Genomic DNA, 11,763 nt, shown 5'->3' with positions numbered 1-11,763 from the left:
AGCGAGTTTAAACCGGTTTAGTGCGGTTCCTCCACGGTGAAAACCATTGAACGAGAGATGCAACATTTTATTAGTTAGTTGGAAATGCCACGCAATCTTAACGCAGGCACACACGCATAAACGCACGCACACACACACCATGAACACACACATCAACACTGACATACATATGAACACACACACCATGAACACACACGAGCACACACACACATGACACAGGTCTTGTTTGTCAGGTTGTTTTGTTTTATAAAAACATTGCATAGAATACATATTGGTCAGTAACGCATGGTTTGAGTTAAGTGGTCCACGTCCAGTAGAAACAAGTTCCATTCCAGGTTTTTAAAGCAACCGTGTGACGTCACTCGGCCAAGCCTGATCTGCCATTAATGAAGTGTTCTCTGTGCTGGGTGGAAGACCTGACCGGGAGGAAAACTTACTGGAGCCGTACTCTCCTGCTGCACCGTTAAAGGTCCCATGACATGCCACCAGGTGTGAGTGTGTTAAGCCGTTACAAGCAGTTTTGAAAATCTGGCTCTTCTGTCATCGCAAGTGAGGTGTCCACCTAGATGTACGCTGGATAGACCCGTTTGCCAGCTTACCTAGTTGACTGTAGCAAACGTTGCTCCTCTCTCCATCATACATCTAGGTGGACACGCCCCCTTGTGATGTCAGAAGAGCCTGATTTTCAAAACGGCTTGTAACGGCTGATCACACTCAAACCGGCTGGTAGGTCATGGGACCTTTAAGCTCTCAGAAGCCCCTCCCCCCTGGTCTCCGATAAGGCTGATAGAGTTCCCTTGTAAAGCAGGACCCCCCCCCCCCCGCCATCAGGGCCCTGCTGATAGCGGCCGACCGAAGTCTGACGTCACGGCAGTGAGTGACGCAACGCACAGCAAGGGCTGGGCGGTTCGTCTCATCTCGGGCTGTGTCCGAGTCCCAGCCCAGAGGCTCTGGGTTCGAATCCCAATGTCCAGAGTCTTCTTGTAGTTTGGTCCTTAATGCCATGTATCGAAAATATATCCACCGTCTGTATCTTTATCCTGAATGACACTTGCAGAGTTTTCCATGTGAACTTTGATAAATAAATGTCTGATTTGTGATGATGGTTCAGAAACTCGCTCGTCCAGTCAACATGACCGTCAACACAACACGGCTGATACCTAGCACAATCAAATACATTATGTATAGATCGTTTATCTAATACAGTCAAGGAAAATATTCAACGATAGCGTTTGGGACACAATAAACCGACCCCAGTCTGAACACAAAGTCAGGCCACAAGTCCCAGAGGGTTTTCTTGTCATAATACCATCATGCGCTGGTCTGTGAAGATACCATCATGAGCTGGTCTGTGAAGTTACCATCATGAGCTGGTTTAATACCATCATGAGCTGGTCTGTGGGAGCAGAAACCATCACATGCTGCTCTACGGAACCGAAACCGCTTCACATTGCAGGAATAGTTTCACTGCAAGCCAACTTCCTTGTTCCTCTTGACGGGGAAAGGGGAACTTTCACTGAAAGTATTTTGTAAATTCTGGTCATGTGGTCAGGTGGTTATTGATTGACAGTCATAGTCTTTGCACCTGTTTATAACACCACGTATCCGTCTATATACAGTCTATTAAAACATCACAAACTTATTCAACCTCTCGTATGAGACAAAAGTGACACATAGAGTTTCAGTTGAGGTTGACCTTTACCTTAGAATTATGAACATATTCTCAACAACACCACCTGACACGAGATATGTACCGGGAGATTCCCCACCTGCTGGACACCCTACACGTGGACCCTCATGCATAATGCAGAAGGGTCAGTATGTGTGGCTTCAATAATGTATCCTGTGATCTGCTGCCAGTCCACTGCCAGGACTCTGTGGACGGAAGGAAGGGAGATTTTAATTGAAATGCTTTCAGATCCAGTCAAAACTTAAGTGGCATTTTGTATGTGTGTAAAAAACATGGAAAAATATATATAGTTTCTAACTAATTCACTGGTTTTGAACTAAACACAACACAGTTTTAGAAGCTCTCAGTCAGGGATGGAATATAAAGAGCATATATGTTTAATGTTAGATAACATTCAGATTCAATACCAAGAGATTAAACGTACCGAGCATATATGTTTTCATTTTAGCTGACATTCAGATTAAATGTAACAGATGCAGATGCATTAAAGCCAGAGAGAGAAGCCGCCATAGATGTTAATGGGAGCATAACATATTCATCAGGTCAGAGCTGAGGGACAGAAGCCCACCATGTGAGGCTTACGTCCTTTTAAATCCCCCTAACAGGTCATTCGTGTTTTACATTGAACTGTTCTATTTACTAGAGCTGTTTGAAATGTATTCTATCACACTGCTCATATTCCAAGGATTTATATTTGCCAAGTAAGATTTTTAAATGGCGATAGAAATGACAACAAAGCACAAGCCTCCTTTTAGTATTTATCAAAAAATAAAGTTGTATACGGGTCACAGTCTGCCTACTACTCAAAGAACGACTAGTGACACCTACTGGTAGAAAGGGAGAAGTTGACATACTAGGTTAGAAATGGTCAAGTATAGGTATTAGGTAAGAGATGGTAAAGTTAATGTATTAGGTTAGTGATGGTTAATTGTATTAGAGACGGCTATGTATGGATATAAGGTTGAAGATGGTTTAGTTTAGGATTTAGGGTTGGTGTGGTTATGTTTATAGATGGATATGCTTAGGATTTAGGTTAGAGATGTTTACGATTAGATAATGTTATAGATTGAGTATACTGGTTAGAGATGGTTACGTTTAGGTTAGAGACAGTAAGTTAAGGCAGGCCTTTTAGGAGCGAGATACCAGTTATATCATGTTAAAGAGGGTTAGTTAGATGTTAAAGGTGTTAGGTAAAATATTGTGAGTTAAGTCATTTGTTGAGGTTAGGCTTAATAAGGTCTTATTGAAGTACCCCACTGCTTGTACGATAACACTGAGGTTTCACCTTCATACAAACAGAAAAGAGGAGTATCTAGGGAGGGGGGCTAGAAACAGCAGGCTGACATGGTCACCATAAAGGGGATTTCCATTATTTTCCATCGCAGGTGAAGACTTTCCTATTCACCTCTAGGGCTGTACCTCTATGCCTCTAGGGCAGTACCTCTATGCCTCTAGGGTTGTGCGTGTGGAATGGATCTCGTATTGACCAACTTATACGGTTCTTATTTGAACGCAGCTATTAAGTGAACAGATGAAACAGGTCCTGGGACGGTGATGGGTTCCACTATTGTTGTGTTAAATGGACGGATCTTTAAGGGCGAGGTGACGGTTATGAACCAGGACTATTTGGCAGAAAAATAAAACTTGGTTGCTTAACTATTACACATTGTACAAACCTAACTACAATAATAAAACGCCACTAACTGAGTAACTAACGTTCTAGAGGTTTGCTGCAGGTGTATCTGTGTGTCCATGTTGGCGGTATATTAACGACAGTCTTCGCGACATTGCTGTTGGGTCTTTGTAGTTTTTTCTGGTCTCTAGTCCAATGAAATTCGAGAAGCACAGAACGCTGCACCGGAACCGGATATACGGCCAGAGAGCGCAGCATTGGGATGGACTCCGCCCACGGCCGTGATGCTGCTCCGATCATCCGCAGCGCCCGCAGATCGCTGCTCTCCGGCGGCATCGCGACGGCTGCTTAATCGCTGATGTTCCGCTCCGGTTCTGACGTGAGGTGCGGCAGAAACAGCCAGAATTCTGTCGTGAGTCGAGTCGAACCATAAAGGGAAACGTCTGCGCAGATTGTAAGTCACCCCGAATCTCTATTTAAAACCATTTTACCACCGATTCTCACAAAAGATGGCCCCGCGCTCCGCCGCTCAGACGGACAGCGGCGGGCCCCGTGTGAGGACCTGACGGTCCGCCGGCCCGTCGGCCCCCCGCCGTGCCTCGACCCGCTCCAGGCCGCCGACGGACCGGGCCGGCCGTCCCCGCATGCATGCTGTGACGCTCGGGTCGTGGGTCCCCTAGGGGCCCGGGCCGCTGCGGCCGGGTCTCGATTCGCTTTTCCTTTCTCTTCCGCGGGGTCCTCTCCCCGACCGCCCCCATCCCGGTGTCAGGGGGGCTGATGTGACCCCGGCCCGCCACATTGTGGGAGACAGGATTATTGTTCTCAGTAGAAGACGAACCCCCAGAATCCTCTCCCTCCTCCCGGGGCTTTATTAAGTCACAGTCTCGGTCAGCGGGAATCGAACCCGCGCCCCGTCCCGGCCTAGCGTTAGATCAGGGATATGGTGCTATGGGATGGGGGGCTACAGGGACGAAGGACACCCAGATGGTCCAGGGAGCGGACAGACATGATGTATGGCATGCATATGCGCAGTGTGCAGTAGTGTGTGTAGTTTGCATCATGTTGGTGGTGTGGAGTTATGGAGGGGGCTGAGACGATTCTCTAGTGTTGGACCCCCGCCTAACGTCCCGACCCGCCGAACCACCCGTGGCCCGTGAGGGTTCGAGTGGGTGTTTTTCCGACCTCGTTCACTTGTGTTTACGTTAACTGCTTTTATATCAGACGTGTGGACAGAGGGACACACGGCGGCCTTCTCCATCTAATCCCTCCCACAATGCACCGCGCCCGGCCGCATCGCTTCCTGTTTATTGTGGCAGAGCTGCCCGGCGATATTCATGCTAAATATCTACCCGATGTTTATGGGGATTCACAGCCGCATGAGTGTGCGATAAGGTTTGTGAGGGGTCTCAAATGGCTCTCTGGGTTAGAGGGGGTTATAAACGGTGGTCTGGGTCGGGCCGCGGCGCCCCGCCGTGCGGGTCGGAGACTCTTCCTCATCTCAGGCGTTTCCTCTCGCGTTGCTCCGAGGCTGAGCTGACGGGTCGTGGATTGAAGGTGATATGTGGGTGGATTTCTGTAGCATCGATACCAATGGACGGGTTTGCGAACGGCCGCGTGAGATATTATCGCAGGTATAGGGGGAGTGTGCCGCTGGTCAAGCCGTGTGTTATTAACGTGTCCTGTTTGGGTCGCAGACCCTAATGATTAGTATACGTCCAACCAACCTCTCCCCAGACGCCGTTCACTGGCTAAGCTCCGACTGGCTGCCTCTGTGTATTAATATTGAATGATATCGCTGTGTCTTTTCAGGCGTTATAATTGGCTGCACAGTCCCCGCTGTGCTCTGAGGCCCCACCTGCTTCAGAGAGGTGTCCCCCCCTCCCCCCCCTGCTGAGTCGACATGGACGACCCGGAGACGGAGCTGGTGTCGTCGGAGCCCGACGCCCTGGGCGCAGAGTTCATAACGGTGGAGCTGGACACCCAGCCCATCGAGTACGTGGTGAAGTGGGCGGAGGTGGGGTCAAAGTTCACCATCTCCTGCGTGAAGAAGGACTCTGACGACCCCAACGAGCTGGCGCCCGAGCAGCTGAAGTTCGAGACGGACGAGACGTTCTTCGCGCCCTACGAGGAGGTGTACCCCTGCGAGCTGACGGAGCAGAGCGTGGAGATCAAGATGGACTCGGACTCGGGGGAGGAGGAGGAGGAGGAGGAGGACGAGGAGGGGGAGGAGGAAGAGGAGGAGGAGACGACGGCGGAGGAGGAGGCGGGCAGCAACCTGCTGGACGGGGAGGGCGACGGCGACTCGTACCAGGTAGATTACGAGCCCCACCAGCGGCAGTACCGCTGCAACTACTGCGGCAAGTGTTACAGCCACGCCTCCAGCCTCTACCGCCACCAGCAGATGCATGCTGGGAAGGCCGTGGCCATGCCCGGCGCCGCCAAGCGCCCCCCGCAGGTGGGGTTGGGTGGCGATGACGTCATCCGTCACCGTCTCCATCACACACCTCATGCCTCCGTCACGCCTCCATCATGTGTCCCACCTGTGTTGTGACCCCCTAGGGGTTCATGGCCTTCAGCTAACCATGTTTACCATGTGACGTCAGGAGGGGTGTGTGGGAAGTAGTGGTGCAAAGGTTCACGGGTTTCCCGTGATCCGTACGGATCAACCCTCACGGTTCGGGACGCAAGTGATCCGCGGATCGGCTGATAAAAAAAAAAGTTGTGCATTCACGTGATCAGCGCATGTTTTAAAGGACAATTCCGATATTAACAACAGCATCAAGTATCGTAGCGAAATACAGTTTCTGTTGTTTTTTCCAACCGAAATCAATGGATTTACAAAATGCCAAATAAAACACGACAGAAACAATATTTCGCTACCATACTTGATGAAAAAAAAGAAGATGAGGATGTCTGCATTGCCTTGGGAGAGTGTAGACTAAACTCTCCCAAGGCAATGCAGACATCCTGAATTGTAAATCCAGTGTTAGGGATTATTTACTATCCATGTTAAAAGAAGGAATAATGCCTCAGATTGCAATTTTTTTAAATATTAACTATGCTTAAAGGAAGCAGGATTATTACCAAATTTTTCACATTATTTTGTTTTTACACATTTGAAGATTTTATTTAAAGACACATTTGCCTTGTTATCTTAATTGTTGTTCCTGAGTCACGACTCGTGACTCAAAAACCGTGACACGATCCGAACCGTGAGATTTGTGATCCGTTGCATCCCTAGTGGGAAGTGAATGTTGTCGGGGTAACCTTTCTGTTGGAGCGAATGACCTCATGGTGATGAGTGACCTCACGGTAATGAATGACATCACGGTTAACGAATGACACGTTAATTAATAACGTCATCGTAATTAGTGCAGTCATGTGAGCGAATTCCTCATGGTAATGACTTTCATCACGGTCGTCATGGTAGCGAACAACGCGCTTATACGGTGGCCGGACGCCGATGCATGGCGGCGGTGGTGGCGGTGGTCGTCGTGGTAACGCCCGTCTCTCCCTGTGTGTTGTGCAGCCCTACTCTTCCATGGCGGCGGCGGCGGCGGCGGCGGCGGGGGAGTCGCGCTACACCTGCCCCCACTGCGGGATGAGCTTCAAGGGGAGCCGCATGCTGGGCTCCCACCTGCGGCTGCACGGGCAGCGCCGCATCCACCCCTGCAACGTCTGCGGCAAGGAGTTCAACCACAGCTCCAGCCTGTCCCGCCACCGCCTGGTCCACAAGAAGGACAAGGGCGGGGCCAAGGACGGCCCGCACGCCGCCCACCACCACCGGCGCCGCCGCGGCGGGGGCCTGAAGGCCGGCCCCGGGGGGAAGGGTAAGAGGGGCCGGCGGCAGCGGCAGGCCCCGGGGCCCGGCCACGAGGCGGGCAAGGCGGGGCAGATGGAGGCCATGCTGGGGGTGGCGGGCGGCGGGGAGAAGTTCTACGCCTGCCCGCAGTGCGACATGACCTTCAGGACCTCCACCATGCTGTCCAAGCACCAGGTGAGCCACGTCAAGGACCTGCTGGACAGCTACACGCCCGGCAAGGAGAACCTGGGCGAGTCCTCCTCCGACCTCAAGATCCGCCTCAAGCTCTGCTCGCGCGACAAGCCCAACTTCTACACCCTCTGCAAGAAGAACCGGCGCCGGCGGGGGGGCGGGGGCCGCGGCGGCAAGCGGGGCCCGGCTGCGGGGCCCCCCCCCGTAGGGCCCCCCGGGGGCCTGGGGGGCTCGGAGGAGGAGGAGTACCAGCAACAGCTGGGGGGGGCGCACGGCTGCAGCCTGTGTGACAAGAGCTTCAGCCACGCCTCGGGCCTGGCCCGCCACCAGCAGGTGCACCGCGGGGGCCCGGGGGGGGGGGGGCCGCGGCAAGGCCTTCCACCAGCGGGCGCAGTTCCACCGCAAGAGGGGCTCCGCCCACGCGGGGAAGATCTACTCGTGCGCGGCGTGCAACAAGACCTTCGTGCACTCGTCGAGCTACTCGCGGCACAAGAAGGCCCACATGCAGCAGCAGGGGCCCGGCCACGCCAGACCCCTGAAGCGCCGGAAGAAGGGGGCCGTGGACGAGACGGCCCCCCTGGAGTCGGACTCCGAGTGAGGGTCCGGTCTGGCTGAGGGGCCCCCCTGGCCCCTCCACCACCAACGGGGGCCGGGCGTGGGACGGGGGCCCATTGTAGATAGCGGTGGGATATTAATTATATGGTCATAACTATGTATATGGTTGATATGACACTTGTTGAATGGCTCTTGACACTTGATGAATTGCTCAGACCCCACCCTTAAACTTTTTATTTCTGCAAATGTTCGATAAATTGCACTGTTTGCCGTGCTTGTTGACATTCCCCGACGGGCGGTAGAAATGGATGCCGGGACCAGGCCGGCGCTAGCCCCATGCTACGCTAAAGCTAGGCTAGGGCCAAGCTAAAGCGAGCATATGGCTATACTAACCAGTTTTGGGTGAGGGTGTGGCCTGTGCGGGGGAGCGAGCCCCCCCCGGCCGCCCCCTGGGGGGCTCCTCCCAGTCCCTCTCTCTCTCTCTCTCTCTCTCTCCACCCAGTCCCTCTCTCTCTCTCTCTCTCCACCCAGTCCCTCTCTCTCTCCACCCAGTCCCTCTCTCTCTCCTTTGTTTGTTTTTTGTTTTGTCATACTCTATTCATCCCTTTTAGGGTGCTCGGGATCGAAGTGGCCACCCTCCGGTTACCAGTCCAACTAGTTAACCAGTATGCCACGGATGCCCCCCAATTCAGTCCCTCTCTCTCTCTCCTCCCAGTCCCTCCTGTTCAGCCTGTTCTGTTCCCGCCCCCTTCCCTTGTTCCTCAGATCTGATTGGCTGTGTTCCTTGTCAGAGTGTTCCGATTGGGCGAGTTGCGCGACGTCTGCGGTTTGTCTGAACTCCCCTACAGGGCGACCACTTCCTGTCCGCTCCGTGTCTGTCAGAGGCCACGCCCCCCCCTCCTAGCCTCCTATGTATGCATGAAGACCTCACCGCTAGCGTCCTGGGGAGACCCCAGCTCTGTGTCTGTAGAGACTCACTGATCCCAGGGGGTGGCGTCTGACACACTAAGGTGGACCTGGAGGGCCACTGGCCTCCACAGAACCTGGATACTTCTGGCGGTGTGGAGTGAGACGTATGAATATGGAACGGAGCGCTTTGAGAATGGGCTTTCTGATTATCTTCATCATCTTCCTCACTACGGTGTGTGTCGTCGTTCCCCCCCCCCCCCCCCCCCCCCCCCGACCTCTGGAACACACACACACACACACACACACACACACACACACACACACACACACACACACACACACACACACACACACACACACACACACACACACACACACACACACACACACACACCACTCGTGGCAATTAACTGATGTGGTGCAGAGGCTCCTCTCTGCTCTCACCTCCACCCCTTCTCCTCCTCCCCCACACTTGGCTTGTGAATATCATTTCATGTTTGCAATTGGATTCAACTTAATTTAATAGATGTTATTTATATCTGTGGGCGACCGAAGCACGAAAAAGAGTTAAGATTCACATGTACCAACAGATCCCCGTGCTGGAGGGAAAAAAAACAAAGACAGTTTGGTACTTCTCCCTGTTCCCTGGTCTCTGTTCACTTCCTATGTTTTAGGTTTGTTCTCTCTCTGTGTTCGAACGGCCCGTCTCCTGTTGGATTCTGGGAGTTTCAAGGACAAACAGTTCTTCCCCTTTATTGCTTTCTTCGTTTGGTCCGTTCTCCTCCAAAGTGTTTTTTGCATTTAGATTCCTGTTGTGTTTGGTTCCTCTCCTGCCAGCAGGGGGCGCTGCTCGCCCTCCGCCGCAGGAGACGACACTATCGTGTTGCCAATAGAATCAATCCAGTTGACATGGTTTGTCTTGCGTTTTGTATTAAACCTTGGAAAATATCCTGCTTCTTGTCCCATTTTGGAGCATTCTTGCCTTCTGTGATTAAAAGGTTGTGAGACTATTTTGCTCATAAGATAAGACGTCCATGACTCAATAAACGCAGTAGGCGGGTGTGACGTCACGATCAGCGTTTAGTTTCGTCGCATTATGTGGGTTCATGGTTGTTATGCGCGGTCTAAGGTCTTGTAAAAGGCCCTTCGCTGTATTATAAAAAAATATATATATAAATATCTAAAATTGAATATATAAAAACTTGGCACAAAAAGTAAGAAAATATGTATTTGGTAGATTATTTCATTGGAGGCAATCTCAATGTAGAGAGATATAGAGCTGAGATTCTGCAACCACTGGCAATCCCATATCTCCACAGTGGGACCGAACTCTATCCTCCAAGATGACAACGCTCGCCCCAACAGGGCGGGGTTTATCAGATACTACCTTCAGAATGTGGCAGTGGAGAGGATGGAATGGCCTGCTAGCAGTCCTGACCTCAACCCCATTGGAAACATGTAGGATCAGCTTGGGCATGCTGTTCGTGCCAGAGTGACCAACGCAACCACGTTGGCTGACTTGCGACAAATGCTGGTTGAAGAATGGGATGCCATCCCACAGCAGTGTGTGACCAGGCTGGTGACCAGCATGAGGAGGAGGTGCCAGGCTGTTGTGGCTGTGTATGGTTCTTCCACGCTACTGAGGCTCCTGTTTGTGAAATGAATAAATTGTTTAATTGCCAATATGTCTTGTTTCTTCAAACTTCAATCATCTAATCCACCAAACGAGTCAATGGCAGAATAAGCTGTTTGGCATTGGCAGAGAAGATTTGGCAATTTTTTCATGGGCGCAACCCACATACTCAGCTCTGCTGCTCATCCCACAAGTGCATGTTCCTTACAAATGGGGCACCATTTGAAAGGGAACTATACAGGTTTTCCAACGGTATAAGATTTATTGCCAAAAAACATTGTTACCACAGAGAAATAATCAACCAAACACAAATGTCCTTACTTTTTGTGCTAAGTTTATATTTATATTAAAGGCCCACTATGCGAGAAAAAAAAACACGAAAAGCAACACGGCCGAGTCGGCGTCTGATTTGCAGTCTTCTTTTTCTTTCAGTTCACGCTATTCCTGAAAAGCTTGCCCAACGTTTACTCGTGTCTGGCCTCTCTGTCGGTCAGTCTCCCTTTTCTCTTCTTCTGTTCCTCCGACATTGGGCTTCTCTGTCTCTTTTTAGTCGGCTGATCTATGATGAATATAACAATCCCTTAGTTACTTGTGTTTATATCGAGCCGGTTCCGTGTTTGGGGGTCTGTGCCGTAAAGCAATTCGTTACTGTAGTGACCCTTGCACAGAAGCATACGGCCGACATCTTTCTTTATTCTGGGTGGAAATAGTAACATAGTTACGCCATTAAATGCGTTTATGGAAACATTTTTAGCGAGAAATGTGCATTTTACTTTCATAATGTTCGCTCGGTGAATGTGAAGGATGTTCGGTTTGATAGTTATGACGAAGAGTGAACGCTCCGTTCACTTGCATGGACAGAGTCTCTGGTTGCTAAGCAACCTCAACGTCTTGGCGGACTATTTCTCTCCTGATCAACACTACGAATGCTGGAAACACACCAGACACACCATGTGAAGTTATTTAACCCGATTATCGTTATTTATGAGTCCTTAGCCCAAGTGAAGGAGTTCAAGTACCTCGGGGTCTTGTTCGCGAGTGAGGGTACTATGGAGCGTGAGATTGGCCGGAGAATCAGAGCAGCGGGGGCGGTATTGCGTTCGCTTTACCGCACCGTTGTTACGAAAAGAGAGCTGAGCCGCAAGGCAAAGCTCTCGATCTACCGGTCGATCTTCGTTCCTATCCTCACCTATGGTCATGAGGGTTGGGTGATGACCGAAAGGACGAGATCGCGGGTAAAAGCGGCCGAGATGAGTTTTCTCAGAAGGGTGGCTGGCGTCGCGGGATAGGGTGAGAAGCTCAGTCATCCGTGAGGAACTCGGATTAGAGCCGCTGCTCCTTTACTTAGA

At 51.2% G+C, this 11,763-nt stretch overlaps 2 protein-coding genes across 7 annotated transcripts in view; both read left to right on the top strand.

Annotated features, from left to right (window-relative positions):
- LOC115559454 (neoverrucotoxin subunit beta) overlaps positions 1-11,763 on the top strand; it is a 544,561-nt gene that overhangs the window by 192,093 nt on the left and 340,705 nt on the right. The gene's annotated exons all lie outside the window — the stretch shown is intronic.
- LOC115559444 (zinc finger protein 229) lies at positions 3,611-9,062 on the top strand. Of its 5 annotated transcripts, none has more exons than XM_030378198.1 (3): positions 3,611-3,777; positions 5,133-5,778; positions 6,853-9,062. In XM_030378198.1, exons 2-3 carry the CDS (start codon positions 5,224-5,226, stop codon positions 7,930-7,932), a joined length of 1,635 nt encoding a protein of 544 aa, XP_030234058.1. In that variant the 5' UTR covers positions 3,611-3,777; positions 5,133-5,223; the 3' UTR covers positions 7,933-9,062. The 5 variants fall into 5 exon arrangements, with proteins under 5 accessions (XP_030234058.1, XP_030234064.1, XP_030234063.1 ...); XM_030378204.1 differs by having other exon boundaries at positions 5,133-5,634; positions 6,853-9,061; XM_030378203.1 differs by lacking the exon at positions 3,611-3,777 and adding an exon at positions 4,131-4,715.

Source organism: Gadus morhua, chromosome 15 (assembly GCF_902167405.1).
Source record: "Gadus morhua chromosome 15, gadMor3.0, whole genome shotgun sequence".
In the NCBI taxonomy this organism is placed as follows: Eukaryota; Metazoa; Chordata; class Actinopteri; order Gadiformes; family Gadidae; genus Gadus; species Gadus morhua.
The sequence above is the reverse complement of the archived record's forward strand: the minus strand, read 5'-3'. Positions and strand labels throughout refer to the sequence as shown.

Excerpts from the sequence above, each read along its gene's own strand:
- LOC115559444 (XM_030378198.1), top strand. The coding sequence starts at position 5,224 with ATGGACGACCCGGAGACGGAGCTGGTGTCGTCGGAGCCCGACGCCCTG. Across the intron at positions 5,779-6,852 it reads CCGCCAAGCGCCCCCCGCAG|CCCTACTCTTCCATGGCGGC; the intron begins GTGGGGTTGGGT and ends TGTGTTGTGCAG.